This window comes from Falco naumanni, chromosome 6 (assembly GCF_017639655.2).
Source record: "Falco naumanni isolate bFalNau1 chromosome 6, bFalNau1.pat, whole genome shotgun sequence".
NCBI lineage: Eukaryota > Metazoa > Chordata > Aves > Falconiformes > Falconidae > Falco > Falco naumanni.
The window spans coordinates 49,890,243-49,905,838 of NC_054059.1; the positions used below are offsets into that span (position 1 = coordinate 49,890,243).

The 15,596-nt window shown below is 40.6% G+C and overlaps 1 protein-coding gene across 3 annotated transcripts in view; it reads right to left on the reverse strand.

Moving 5' to 3' along the window:
* Nucleotides 1-7,704: 7,704 nt before the first annotated feature.
* Nucleotides 7,705-15,596, reverse strand: part of AIG1 (androgen induced 1) — a 127,478-nt gene continuing 119,586 nt past the window's right edge. For 2 of the 3 annotated variants that reach the window (XM_040599547.1, XM_040599549.1), the window contains exons 5-6: nt 11,540-11,703; nt 7,705-8,367 (exon numbers count right to left, since the gene is read on the reverse strand). In XM_040599547.1, the coding sequence (XP_040455481.1) occupies nt 8,330-8,367; nt 11,540-11,703 (202 nt within the window). In that variant the 3' untranslated portion in view covers nt 7,705-8,329. Of the gene's footprint in view, nt 8,368-11,539; nt 11,704-15,596 lie in introns of those variants that run through there. The other variant, XM_040599548.1, reaches the window with a different exon arrangement.

The following is a 15,596-nucleotide window of genomic DNA, read 5'->3' on the forward strand; positions in this document are numbered from 1 at the left end:
TCAAGAGAAACTATAAATAGTATTTAGCATCTCCGAGCAGGCAAGTTCATAAATGAGCCTGCCTGATTGTGGACTGGCTTCTTCGTCAACTTAGTATTCAGGAGAGGGAAGAATTGCCATAGCAACATTCCCATCTTCTGACATGTATCATGCAGATCATGTAGTCAAGGCAGCGCAGCACCTTCTCACACATGTGCTCTGTGAACTTTTGTATTCCTGACAATATTAAATAGACAACTATGTCTCATGATTGACACACTTGCCTGTGTGTCTTTATGATTCCTTAAAAAAATATGGAAATGCTTCCCTTCCCCCATCCTCCTCCTTTGAACTGTTTTCTCTTCTCCATCCCACTGAAACGATGAGAACAGCTTATGCCCCAGATCTGCAGATATATGTTCCTGACAGTAGTCCTACGCTATGCAAATGTGTAAACTGCAAAATGTAGAGGGTTTTAAAAAATTAAGTATATCCAGCAGAATCTAAATGCCAAGTGAAAGTGCTGAAAGGAACTAGAAATCTTCCAGTACCTGCATAATTAACGCTCTATTAAACAAAGCCTTACATCTTTTTTTTTTTTTTCCTTCGAGTTAGTCTGAAATCTCCAGACACACACCCCAAACATACCTATGCCACATGCTAATATACGTCGCCCTATAGGAGCTGAGTTTACAAGCAGAGCAGAGTATGTGTTTGCAGCCCAGACCTGGTTAGCTCCTGGGATGGCCTGGGCTACAGGGCCTTCCTGCTGAAGGAAAAGTACCACACGTTACAGAGCTCAGCTGTGGGCCGGTACAAATGGTGTGCTCCCACACTGTGCAGTAAACCCACCTCCGTAACCCCGACAGCAGTGGCAGCCAGGTACTTGACTTTATAAGTGTTCCTGATGTGAATGTATCATAGGCCACCCAGTGGACCCCTTTCTAAGCTTACCACCTATTCAGTATTGTGGCTCTCTCCAAAAACTCCGTAACACCAGAAACAGCTAGAATATAATTATACCACTATATATATTTATGCATCTAACTATGCCTATCCCAACAGTGGTTCTGACGTTAGAAGCATCACAATACAGTGTCACATGTCTACATATTTTTTCCTCAGACCTGGGATTTTACACAGTGTGGTGTCCTTGGCAGGATGCCTATGGCACCATTTCTACATAAGGGTTGGCCTCAGTAGCTCCTCCTCTGAGGAATGAGCTCAAAATCCTGCCTAACTGTATGGCCTCAGCAGAGAGAGAGGCCCGACCCCACCGTGACTGAGTGCTGGACTGGAGGTGTACCTAGCTGTAGGCTACACCTAACAGAGGTGATTTTTCTAACCAGGTTAGTTTATCTTCTCTTACACAGGTCCCCAGAGCTGCCTCATGAGTGCTCACTGCAAAACGTTCCTGTTGGATGGCAGAAGCTCCCACTGTCTGTGCCAAGGGAGCTCCTTCGTGGAACAGTTTGCTGGAGGCAAGTCACCTCCAGACGGCGACAGCTTTTTACATCTTTCCCCCCCACCCACATTCCTGTCCTCCCCACCACTCCTCTCCAATGTTTAGGGTCACTGTACAAAGCCTTGGTACCTTCCCTTCCCCAGGCAGGGTGACTGTAATCATGTTGTTGGTCAGTATTGCTTAATGGTTCAGCTGGGATCATGTCTCCAACAAGCTCCTGAGCTTCACCCAGGTTTGAGAGCCCTCCCTGCCTTTGTGTACACCACAGCCACTTGTTTCAAGAACCAATCATTCAAGAAATTCCTTCTTTGTAACTTGTTCCATGGTGACTCTTGGCCAGACTACACACAGGTAGCTGAGGTCCTCCGTTATCACACTTTTGCTGCCTAAGTGTGTGCTTAATTGCCTCTTCCCACTCTGTGACTAACGACATTCCTGTTAAGCCATCTCTAGAGAAAATGGTTTGCAGCTTAATACCGGTAGCAGAAAAGGAGTGACCTCCCTCTCTTTTATGCCATTACACCTGTCAGATGTAAACTTAGAAGTCAAATTAGGAACCATTATTGAGTAAGAACAGTTTATTCTATTTTACATAGTAAAGAAGTTAAGACGATTATATGTAGAAAACTAGCCAGGCATGGCTCTGCCTGCAAAATTAAACATCCAGAAATGCAGTACTGCAGAGTACTGCAGCCGCACATCATCCCTATTGCTATGTCATGGTGGAATTACTGCCCAGGTCAGGAATGACACCTTTCACAGTGCCTGGTTCCTTTCCAGCTAACGGCCATTTAACATCTGACTCTACAGAAGATCATGTGTGTCCACGTGTATACATGTCTGTGTGTATATATGTATCTGTATGCATGTGCACGTTTAACTTCTATGTAAACAACATACATACAGTGGGGACGATCTGCATATTAAAAAAGCACTGAGATATTATGTCCTAGTACTGACTGTACCATAGCAATCTCTATAATTAGAATGCACACTGTGGAGATACTTCTCCAGCCTAATGGTAGATGTTTACTTTTTAATACCCAGGCTATATATAAAATGGTGAACTTGGACATGATGACTAACTACAACATGAATTATATGAAAAAGATGCTATTTTACTTCTGCCTTATTTTACTCAGCTCTAAGGAACAGCAGATGCCTCCTCTGGTGGGCCACGAAGTCTGTGGCCTACCTTTCAAATTTCCGTGCTGGCATGTATTGTGTTGAGGTTCCAATCCCTTTACAGCTGCGGTCTGAACAAGAAAAGGGCACTTAAGGGAATAAAACTACAACTTCCTCTTCTGAGTTACACTAAAATCCATTGATTTCCATCTGTTACTTGAACAGAACAGAGTGCATTTTGATAAAAATAAAATTGCTTATTTTGGAGAATATATGTTAAATATATTTGATGTTTATGGTCTGTAAATTGGACAGTTCTGTTCTTAAAGTTACTTAATAGTACAAGAGGAAGTCACTATGCTCAAAAGACCTATTTTCACTCTAAGTACAAAAAGCTCTTTCAGTTCATTATGTCATTAAAAGCACTACAGAAAGCATCCCACCTGCAAGTCCACTTGCCTCTCATTCAGCAAAGCCCCTGCACTGAAAAGCATCTATGCATGCACTTTTAAGTTCAGCAAGCACCTAAGTACTACTCTACACAGATGTTAACAGCTAGTTCTTTTTACTTTCAATGCTAATTTCCTTTCCCCTTTGCTCCTCTTGCTTCAGAAAGAGGAGAGATGACTGCCATTGTAGAAAGTCAAACCTGCAGCTGCTTTTTTTTCCTGGGACCTCTGCAATAGTCAAACCTCAGGTTTAATACTGCAGAGAAGACGCATGGAAGACACCTGCACTTCTACAACACATGTTCATACATGTTGGGGCAAACATAATGGCCCAAATATATGATAACACTCCCAGGTTTCTTTCCTTCCCTGCAAGACCTGTGTGCAGTTTAAGCAGCTGGGTAGACCAGCAGGTGAAGTTCTGAACAGGAGCAGAGCAACTGGAATACCGTAGTGGAGCTGACTTCTTCTACTAGGATGCACGGTGCTTTGATTAGGAGCTGTCCTTTGCTGCTGCAGATGGAAAACGCCTGTCACCAGCATCTGCCCCTGTTCACATGAAAAACAGGCGCATTAAAAGACAGGATTAGTAGTGTCAATTCTCCAAGGCTGCATTCAGAGGCAACCTCACCTACACATCTCCTACTGCTTGCTCCTTTACTCCCAGGGCAGGAACACCAAACCTACCTCAGTGATGCTAACCTCAGGTTGATGGTCTCTTCAGGACTATAACTCAAATTTTAGATTATAAACCCTTTCAGTGTTCAGTCTAATGGTCTTCAAAGGCTACCAGAGTGTTTATCAGAGCCCTGTATATTGACCAACCTTTACAGAAACAAAACATGAAGAAGAAATTGTTGTTAGGATTTGAAATAGTCTTTGAAAAGCAAATTCAATAGGGAAAACTAAGAAGTGTATGCCTCATACACTGTCACTACAAGCTGCCACACCGGAGCCTGCAGAATAGATAGCCATTTTTCAGCCTACTCACAGTGTCCAAGTACTTGACATGCACTGGTGGTAATTTAGCCGTTACTCATGTAGGCACAGAAACAAAGTATCAGCTTAGAAATAGTGAAAATATTCGTCATTTTCCTTTAAAATTAGGCAACAGTAGCTACAGAGAGACAGCAAACAACAGTTTTATCACACACAAGCCAAATGCAGATTAAAATAATTTAATTTGGAAATTATGGTGAAAGACTGCAAATTATGGCAACCCCTTTGTAACAGAGTGGTATAGGAACTGTGCATATAAGTTTTGGGGTAGCTAAATTCACGCAGGAAGCGAGTATGAGCTTTCTGAAGCCAAACGGGGGATAGGTTCATGCTGAAATTCATGGCAACTCTGCGGCTAGACTTTGTAACTGGACTTAAAAAAAATCTCCCTCTTTTTTTTTTGTTCTATACTAAGTCAAGAGAGTTATTATTAAGATTGCAAAGCCAGGCATTCAAGAGTGAGGTAATGTCAGAATTAAGGCAACCAGTTCAACATTAATTTGGCCCCTTGTGAGTCTGAAGTATGATATTGCCTTTAATTAGATGATCACACAATATTTTTTCCTTTGCCTCATTCATACCACATGATGGATGGTGCCCACTGAATGATGAAACTGTATTTTGTTTTTTCCTTGTGGTTCAAGGTGTGGCAGCCTGCCTTATTTACTGCATGCTATATTATTCTCTTGACAACAAAACTAATGATTCTTTCACAGGGTTTTCTATGTTTTCTATGTGGTTTATCATTACAGCTATGACATACTCAATAAACATTACTAAGTTAATTTTACTGCAGTCCTCAAGGGAAAAGCTGGAGTTTTTTCACTTAGTTTATCCATCTAAAACCTATTCTCGTCACTCAGGTTTTCATCAAAGCTTTGCTTCCTTCATACATGTTCTAGGCAGCTTTGGGGAGGTTTTGACAATACATGGGAACCAAAGTTGGGGAATCCCCATTCTGGTGTGCGTCTTGGGTAGTCAGACCTGGAGAAGGACCACAGATCAGGGATAGTAGGAAAAATCCTGTTCAGCCACAAGATGGATGATTCCCCAAAGTTGATAAACACTTTGGAGAATTACCTGTGCATGCATATGTTCAAGCATATTCTAAAACTTCGACAAAGACAAATATATTTTCCCCATAAATTCAGAAATGTTACTAACATAGATGCTATCCTTCTTCCAAAGACCCAACTCCACAGCAAGAGAAGAATAAAGTTTTCCAGACATGATTTTTTTTTCATAGACTTGCACTTTGAAATAGATGACTTGTTCTGACAAAAAGTTTTCCACCAAAAAAATAGTTCCCCCAAGAGAAATACCTTTCAGGGACAATTTCAGCCAAGATGGTTGAAATTTGGCAAGCTTACAAGTGACTTTTACTTTAGTCATCATTCATCCATCATCTTTCTTAAGAATGATGGATTGTGTAATTCTAAAGGGAATGAACACAGTCTAGAAGAGTGCTCTCTGGGTACACAGGCCCCGAAGTTATTTATATCATGGTTCATACATCATAGGCTGGATTTAATGCTCTAAAATATTTTTGACTTTAAATATGATGATTCAAAGCTCATCGTTCTCAGGTGGAGAACTTTTTGAGATCTGAGAAGACAAACTGAGTTCAAACCTTCTTGGAATACTACAAATTTCCTCAAACCAAATGAAACCCACCACATTTTGTGGCACATACAGTGCCTTTGGCTAACATTGCTAACCTCAGGGGTTTAAGCAAGATCTAAGATTGGTAGTCTTTTTTTTTTTTTTTTTTTTTTGAGGTGCTGAATATTCACAAATTCACAGATACGAAGGATGACAATTTAAAGTGTCCCTATGCTGTACCTCTGAAAGGGAGTCTTCTTTTACTTGCACACCTACCTATGGATTCAGCTATGCAATTTTGGTCTCCGATGTTTCTGTTCTCTTTATATTCTTATTACATTCCCAATATCACCTAAACCGATATGTTATTAGAAGAAAAACTTATCTTGAGCAGGTGCAAAACTTGCTGAGAAAGAGGAATCTTTCCATCAACAGCCAGTTTTTGAGGTCTCAGCCATTCAGTTGTGCAATAAATACAGCAGAGATGTTCAGAGTGTGTTCTAGCAGAGTGTGTACAGCTGTGTGGCATTTCAGCATTTATTTTTATTTAACACAATCTTTCCATCAGAATGAATTCTTGAACGCAGTGAAGGAAACAATCCCCATGAAAAAAACTGCAAAAATGTACCAGACTTAACAGCAGAGTACAAGTCATTCAAGTTCTTCAAATGACAAACAAGTCAACAGGGTTTGTGCTTTGGGCTTCCCACCCTAAGCTGCAGTTGATAATCAGTCACAAGGGGATGTCCGTCACTGCTGCTGCTGCTGTTGGAAAGTACAGCCAGATTCCTTAGCACATTCACTGCCCACCAGTACTTCCATGTGCCACCACAGCTTTCAGAAGCAGTGACTTTAAACATTCCATAAGTTCCTAGCTCACTACGCATGACTGAATCCATGTTTTCTTTCCTTCCTGAGTTTGGAAAACCTGTTGCATATAACAGACATCTTACCGCCTCCAATAACAACCATCTATTAAAATCAAGTCCTAGCTACCTGTGGAGAGAGTAACCATACTGCAGGATGACTGCATATGTAATGTACAGCTCAGGACCAGAACATAATATCCCTAACACAAGGCCACACGGCTACAGCTAATTTGCTTCCAAATTCTGCTGGTTTTGTGTGTCCTGTCCTCTCCCTCTGTGGGACCATCAGAGGAGGTCCTCCTTCTTTATCTGGCAACTTATTTCCATGAACTTTCTAGTAACTTGCCTAGCTTTGAAATCTTTGCAATTCTGATCAATAAGTTAAAAATTATTGAGGACAGGCAGACAGTCACAAAGACAATATAATCACAGACGCCTTAATTTTGAAGGAAACCAACCAAAACCAACATTGTTGAACTTGTGCACTTTTTACTATGTACATAAGTACATGTACATTAGTGTGTACATAAATACATGTACATTTAAAAAAATACTGTGGAGGCATGTCATGAGTTGCATGAGACCAGGTTCCTCCAGAACCGTTCCAGAGCAGAAACATGGTTAAGTAATATTAAAACTCTGCAGAAATCCCTTTAATAAAAATCACACGTTAACATCATGCATCTTTGAAGTACTTTGTATATGTTAAAATAAATACATCTAAATATGCTAATGAATAAATGTGTGATGTGAATACCAAGAGATTTGGATCTTAAAGTTACTTTTTTATAAAAAAATTTTTGCTGAAAAGTATTCCTTTCACTTTTTTTTTAAATTCTAGGCAATTTTTCTGCCTACTAGAGTTCTTTCTTGATTGTCTGACAACTAAACAGAATCTTGTCAAGTTTAAATGATCACTAGTATTTTGCAACTGAATTCCTAATACAAACAGGCAACTGTTTAACTTTAAATATTTGCTTACGTGCCTTCCTGAAGTAAGACTTAAATGTTCTCTGGTACAACACTAATGGCTCGGCCCATCTACTGAGAACTTACAACTTGAAAATGCAGGATCAGGTCTTGTACTAGGAAAACAAGAAGAAAAATCCTCATGTAGAAATATCATCTACAGTTGATGCTGGAAAACCTGAAAATGTATTATTCAAATGTCATCAATCCATTTGGAATTTCAAGAATTAGCATGAAGAAACAGAAACAGAGGGATAATTTGATCTTTATTTAGGTCTGTTTAAGAAAAGTTGCATCGTATTTAGGTAGTCTAACACTGCAAATAAGGATTTACTGGACCGATAAAATTGTTAACATCACTGATTTAAGGCAGCTGTTACATAGTGTTACGATAATATTTCAGTCAGATTGAATTCTTCTTCAGATACATTCATGCAATTAACTCCTATTGTATTTTCACACTGTACTTTGAAATATATAGGATTGTTTTGTTTCTCCATATTAGATCTATCTGATTAGGCTTTTCTCAAACAATGCAGAGGATGGACTCATTGTTCTTGGTGGAAAAGTTTTAATGATTTAATGACTTATTTGATGCAAGAAATGCTCATTGAGAGTGCCGTGGAGATAAATATACATCTTATATATGTATGTCACATGCAAGCATGAAGAAATAGGAATGGAGATTGAAACATCATTATTCTTAACTAAAATCATTTTCCCTCCATATAAAACCCCAAAATATCCTTGCACTGAGCAGAGGGCCCATTTAACTTCCTCCTTTCCAAAAGATTCCTCTCCACGCCAACCTCTGTTGGGGATGAGAAATCTTCCATGCAGCCAGAAACAATCCTCCATGTTGCCTCTGTTGTTCAGTCCAATTTTGGCTTTTCTTTTCCTTCTTCAATACCTGAAAACGTATGGAGAACAGCTTTTAACAATCTCTCAATGAATAAAAATGAAGAGTTTACTTAGAGAGGTTCTTCCAATGCATTAATCTTTCTTTCCCTTTATTGCTCCTGTTTCTTCCCTACTTGCTCCCATGCTCTCACATGTTAACTCACCTGCTGTGAAGGAAAAGAGTATCTGCACACCTGATGGCAGTGGTTGTCCAGTAATGAACCGCACAATCCTCCCTCCCTCTGGACCATTTTCAAACCAGCCTAACCCCCTGCTGCACGCTCAGCCTTTGACGGCTGCAGGGGTCTGGGAACAGTTAGTTCCCTCACCTCCTCTGCTTACCTACAAGCAAATTAAAGTAGATGTTGTTATAGCTGAAGAGAAGCAGCTGACTTTATTTGAAAGGAAGTTTTAAAAAATATGTTTCAGAATTCAATAGCTTTACGGCCCCCTCCATTTCAACATCGGATTTTTAAATATTTGCAAGTACATCTCCCTTTTTTGAGAGTACAAGAATGAAGAGTCAATTACTCTTGACAGGGCGCCTCTCTTCTTGTAGCAGCCACGTCCTTCAGTAATGCCAGGAGGGCCGAGTATAGAGCTTCTCAAAAAGCTTATCCTTGCTGCAGGACTTGTCTCTTTTCTATGCTGAGCAAAGTCTGGGCCGGGCAGCAGATTGTGTTTTTTCTGGCAATGAAAACATTCAGCTATTTCATATGCCTGTTCCTGGACAATGAATTGCTATTGGTATCTGACACAAGTATTGTTCTTCTGACTAAGCCCTCTCTGCCAGACATCTCAAATACAAATATTTCTTTTGGAGGTTTTCGGGCCTGCTGCATGCTGGAAAAGAAAGACTTCTGAGGACTGAAGGCAAAAGAGAAGCAATGTTTGAGAATGCTGAGAGGAGAAGCAATGTATGAGAATTCTGAGAGGAAAATCCAGTCACAAGTAGGATCACCTGCTAATGCAATACACGCACAGATGGTACATACACCAAAAGTCACTTTAAAAACATAGTTAATTAATATCAATATGGGAAACAAGAAGACCCACCTGCAGTTAAAAAGTACAGCTACAGAGCTGTCTTGCTGAAAGAAGCAACACGGAAACAAATGGGTCTGCGCATTGCTGGCGGCCCAAGCACAACGGCCCTGGCTGATGCTGGCAAACCAACGTAATGGAAGAGCCACAGCTGAAGGTTTAACAACCAAAACAAGACGCTGGGTCCAAAAGATTACAGTGGGTTTACAAGGCTTCTCCAGAGCCAATCCTGAGTCTTCTGCTTTCTGCTGGAAGGAACTTTTCCAATAGTTTTAAATGAGCTGTTTTATTTGCCTTTTAGAAGAGCCTCTTTCCTGTCTTCTGAAGCACTCTACAGCAGATGCATCAAATAGTTTGGCAGAAATGCAGATACCCTCAAAACTGTGGACAGACACTGGCTTGTACAAAGGGCAAATTTTTCCTTGCCTACCATGTTTGTGGTTTAACTTGGAAAAACTAACTGCAAATCATTTTGTCAGTAGTGAGGTTTTATTTAATACATCTCTAGAGGAAAAGGAAAAAACTCAAAACCCAAAACAACCCTTCTCACCCCTGAAGTCTTCTCATGGCAGACTGCTTTGATTTGCGATCTTACGGCTCAAAAGCCCCTTTTAAATGTACAGTTTTCTAATAGTATTTTCCCAAGTCTTGCACAGTGACAGACTGGCATTATTTAACATCTCTGCTGCTTGTGGTGTGCCTGCCATACGTTTCAGGTTAGGTTTATGCAAAGTGTTTCAAGCACAGCAAACTGCCAGGTGACTCATGGCTTTCTGGTTTGAGCCACAAAGGACTTTGGATCAATATTCTTTAACCAAATCAAGGAAATGATGGAGAGGATAGTAAGGCCATTCACCAAACCTTGGAAGAGGTTGGAAGAATGACCTGATTGACGTTAGCTCCTCTAGGGTGGAGGGCCACAAGAACCAGGGATTTTGGTATGCATACTGTGGAATAGTGACGGATTTACCACCATTTACTTATTCATGAACTCAGTAAGAACATGTGATTCTTCACCACATACAGTTCTTCATACAGGACTTAGGTCAAGCGAAATTATTCCTTGTGGCTGCCTTTTTAAGAAACTTTTTTCCTGAATTAAATTAAATAAGTTAAATAGATGTGAATGTGGCATCAGACTGAGGACTGAAAACCAGACTTGAACACTGTGACCAATGATTGCTGGTTCCAGAGGAAAAAAAAAGAAAGATGCTTTATACCTGAGTGCTAATATGAGCAAACGGCAAGTAAAACTGCTTTGAGCTTCTGGCGTTAGGCTCTACCTAGTACTGGAGGACTTGTTAAAAGAATTTGTGCGTGCAATAAACTAGCATGTGAATTGATGGTGTATCAACCAGTGCACACTAAGTTTCCCAGAAGGGGATACAGGCTGTTCGTACGGGCCCAATGTGTTATGGGCCCAATGCATGCAATGACAGAATTCCCACGGAGCATGGATTTCAGTCCAGTTGTGATTTGCCACTGCAGCGAACATGAATATTGTTTGCTTATTTCAGGCAACTTGATAAATGAAAAATGTCTTTCATAGATTAAAGGGACCTACTTTTAATCTTGTGTTTGTCTTATTTTCACTTTTCCTCTACTCAGCAACGGATGGCCTAGGTAGGGTAGATGATGTAGAGTCTGCACAGTTATGTTTACCCGGCACTAAGGCGATCTTTCATTCCTATTATTTTACTGACATGAAGGTATTAATTTTCCTTGAGTAAATGTATAAGCAGAAAACAACTTATATCTGAAAATACTGAAAGAATATATTTTATTTCTAAGTCTAAGTGTACCATTAGCAGCATTCCCACAGAATGATACTTTATTCTAGCTACCTTTAATGGGTTCGTCAGCTAATAAGTGGGTTGTAATCCTCTCAGGTAATTGCCAATAGCTCTTAAATCAGTATTGGAAGTTATAAAAAAGAATACATATTCATAGCTCATCATGCTTCCCAGCAGCCATTCTGTTCATCTGGCTGCTTTTAAGAGCAAGCAGGCAAGACGTTTCAGTGGAACTTCTGTCATTCCCCTGTGTTTTAGCCAGCTTAAAACCATTCCCAACTTTCAGGGGAGCAGACTCTAGTCCTGACAGTGTTAATAAGTTAATATTCCTAAAACAATACTCACATTTTTGGGTATCCCAGATGTAGTTGTTCAGGACCTCTCCCACCAAGTAGAATATGTTAATTATTACAGTAACAGCTGCAAAAAAGATTATTTTGATGCCTGGGCTGAGGTGCTCAAGAAGTGGGTACACCCACACTCCTGTAACATGGTGAATCCAGCACACCCTGAAACAAAACAAAAATAACAAGTATTGACTCTTACAGCCCTGTTTTTCAGAAGTAGCTTGGGCTATAGGCTTTGCTACTGTAACCTGAAAAGCAATTATTTAAAAGGACTGCAAGCTTCAATGGAACTGGAGCACCTGGATGACATCTACCCAGGCCAGGCATCACAAATGATGAAACTATGACTGATTTCCCACATTCTTCCTGCTTTGTTTTAAATGTAATATGAGCAGTTGGCCAGTTTTTGTGTTCTGATGTAGACGGGTATTTCCTTGCTGCATTTGTATTTACGAGGAATACACACCACTGTTTTGTGCAGCCATCTCCGTTCCAAGCAGGTTCTTTACCCAAAGAGCAGTTAGGGTTCTCCAGGCTCTCCTACACAGCCCAACTCTCTGCTTTCTGTAGTGTTCTTTCATTTTGTACACATTTGTGTGTTTCTGCTGCTCTCCTCGCTACACCTGGCAAGTGCATCAGTTTCAGAGTTTGTTCACATGAACATATGGTTCAGCTTCATTTTGAAAGAATAATTTCTTCTGCACCTGTGTTTTAGATTTCTCCTCCTTTTCTTTCCATTACCTGGTATCATTTGGGATCTAACATTTTTTCTCCAGGCAGGATAAACATTTAAAAAAAACCCCAAACAATCAAAACCCCCACCTCATCAGTGAAATTCTGCCCAGCTCCACGCTCAATATACAGTAAAGGAAAAGGAATGATGGTAGTTTGCTGGTGACACAGAGATTTTTAGCGTTCAGTTACAGTGGAGATTGTTGGTACACTAACTCAAGAGACAGGGTGTCAGCTTTAAAGCAGGGCAGCCTGAAGAAGCCTTCCAGGTACGTGGTTTCACTGTGTGTGACTGCCATGGACACCTGTACCCTCTGAAGGACAGCTTTTGCGTTGGGATCTGACGTGGTGAGTGGTGAAGTCAGAGGGAGCAGAGCACATCCATACATTCCAGTAGGTGGAAGCTAAAAAAGGCAAACGCTGCCAAACAACCGAGCAAACATCACAGAGGCTAACCGGGACAAGTGCTCAGTGGAGAGATGCTGGGGCCTGAGAACTGCTGGGCTCTCTTCCAGAATGTAAATCTCTGCCTCTCTGAGACTTCTGTTTGTTTAAGAAAGACTTCCAATCACTAGATCAACAGTCATAGGTTCCTGAAGGACAGAGACACAGAAGTCCACCCAAAACTGTGATCATAAATGCCTGTCGCACAGAGAGTACAGAATCTCTGTTTAATGATTCTCTAACACCCTGGAAAATGTACATGGTTGTCATAGCTTCCCTCCTCCTTAGAAAAGCTTTTATTGCAGCCAAACCCTTAACAGTTGGACACTTCATGTAGGAATTTACATGTGTCAGTAAATTAATCTGCATGATCTAAATGCAAATTAAAACCCCTTTCTCCAAATGAGTTCACATATGGAAAATGATCTCTGTACTTTACATTTATTTTTCACAACAGTCTTCTGTTCCAGAATTAACCTGACAAGACAGAGGTATCTGTGAAAAAAATAAAGGATTCCTGTGTAACCCATGGTAACCGGGGATACCATGCTCCTCTTGATAAAATATGAAGATGGGGCAGTTGGGTAGAAGGTAATGGGAGGATCTCCACTCCTGGGCTGGCTTAGCAGGGAGTGTCTGTTATTGCCTAACCTTTTCCAGTTTCATTTGCCTGTGTTTTATGAGCATTCTGTGAAAAACAAGCTCCAAGGAAAAAACTTGGAAAAAAGCCAGTGCTTCTTTTCCACTTATTTTCTGTGGTGTGATAAAACTGCCCAGCACTATAAAACACCTTTAAGAGGGACTTTTCAAGGGACATTCTAAACTGCACCTACCCAGCCAACTTCATGAACCAAGCAGAAGAGGCATTTACTAGAATGCATTTATGCTGGAAAGAGGAAATATTTTCTCAATCCAACCAATGAGTCACTGATGAGCTCCCGAATGTCGGTGATCTCGGGTTAGTTCAGAGTCTTTGAGTACAGCTCAGGCACTCCGTTCTCTGCCGCCCAGCGCAGGAGACCACTCATGGCTTGGTGACACTGCTCCTGAGTTCATCGTAGCTGTCATACGCCTGCCCCTGGTGCAGTCACACCGCAGGAACTCATGCTTTGAGCACAAGAGGCACCGAGTGCCATTTGGGAAACAATGGTCACAAACCCACCTGAGCAGCCACCCTGATCTTTCTTAAAACGAGCTGTACCACACCGCTCACTACTTTGGGATGGAGTAATGTCAGCCTTCTCTCTGCTGAGCAGTGACACACTGGCTATTCCTGCATTGTCTATACCACAAACGGGAACAACAAAGGGATGGCTGCTGCCATGGAAACCTCACCTGATGGCCTTTCTTAGGTTCCTGCTTGAATACAAGCTATCTTGATGCCGCACAATAAAGGTCTGATCAACGCAGGCATAAAGCTTCCACACAAGATTGCTGATTACTGATGTTAATGAATGCCTTCAACATTGCAATTCTAGTAGTCATTGTTCCTGTCTAACCTCATTATTAGACAAGCACAGGGGAGCATGCATTAAGATTTACTTAGGAGTGCAAATCTAGATCCAATTTAAGACTCTGTTATTGAACAGGTATAAAAAATAGGTCATTTAGACAAAAATAAACTGAGGAGAAAAAGTTTAAGCTAAAACTGGACCGGCTACTTTTCAGAAGTTAAAATTATCTTGAACCTCCCTGTGTTTTGGTTCCATGGCAGTCCATATAGACATAACTGTGTGTTTTCAAAGATGAATGTGTTGCACATCATCGAGCTCATCTAGCCATTTGTTATAACTGGTAAGAAAAGAAGGAACAGAAATATTCGCACATTGTATTCAAATTAAAATGTCTGTTAAAAGAAGCAGTGATTTTGGGAAATTTTCAACCAGCTGGTGTAGAAATCAGAAAAAGCTATTTTAAAACACACAATATTTTAACATTTTAACAAATCTGTCAAAAATTTGACTTTGTAGCTGTTTTTCACTTCTAGTGTACAGTAGATGTTGCATATCTCTCCTATCAAATTAATCAGGAGGAAATGAAAACTATGCAGAAAAGATACATGTACATTTATTCTTTGGCCATAGACCTTTTGTTAATGAGGAAAAGTAACTACAAAAAATTTTTGGAGCCTTGTGGTTTATATGTGCTCTACCTGTTGCTTTGAATAATGCAGCTGTTACAACAGCATGTGTGAAATTTAGTCCTGGTAGAAGCAAGATCGACACGTGGACATCATGGCAGATCACCATAACACCCGAAGGATTTTGCAGTGGGAGGCATGCTGCAGAAAATGGTTGTTCCTTCGTGATGGCTGCCCTCAGCTACAGGAGTTTGAACGTACTTGCACAGGCATCACAGTCTGGCAGTACGTTGTGGGCTGAACTCCGAAAGTCTCCGCTCATTTCCTGCCCCAGCTGAGCTCTTCAGTGAAGTCCACAGCCAAACAACAATCAGTGCTGTGTTCTGGAAACAGAAACTATTAGATGAGGGGCTGTGTAATGTTTCAAGAGCAGTGAATGAGAGGACACAGAACAACAATGCATGTCATAAAATGGCTGAAGAGGTCCCAGGGCTCATTCTCATAACAGAAGAGGCACCTCAACAGAACTCAGAGACCAGAAATTAAAATCTGATAATGGAAATATCATTCTGAATGATACCTAATTAACCTCTGGATTGCTTTATCTTTCTGTGATACATCACTGAAATGAAGATACTCAAAAAAGTTTTGAAGTGTACAATTTTGGAAGTCTACATAGTCCACTCTTCTTAGTCCACTCCTCTTCTTTGGGCCGTATCATGCAACTCTAGCAAGCTTCTGAAATCAGGAGACTGTATAAGCAATAAGAATGTGTACAGTATGTTTAAGTTCAAAGAGT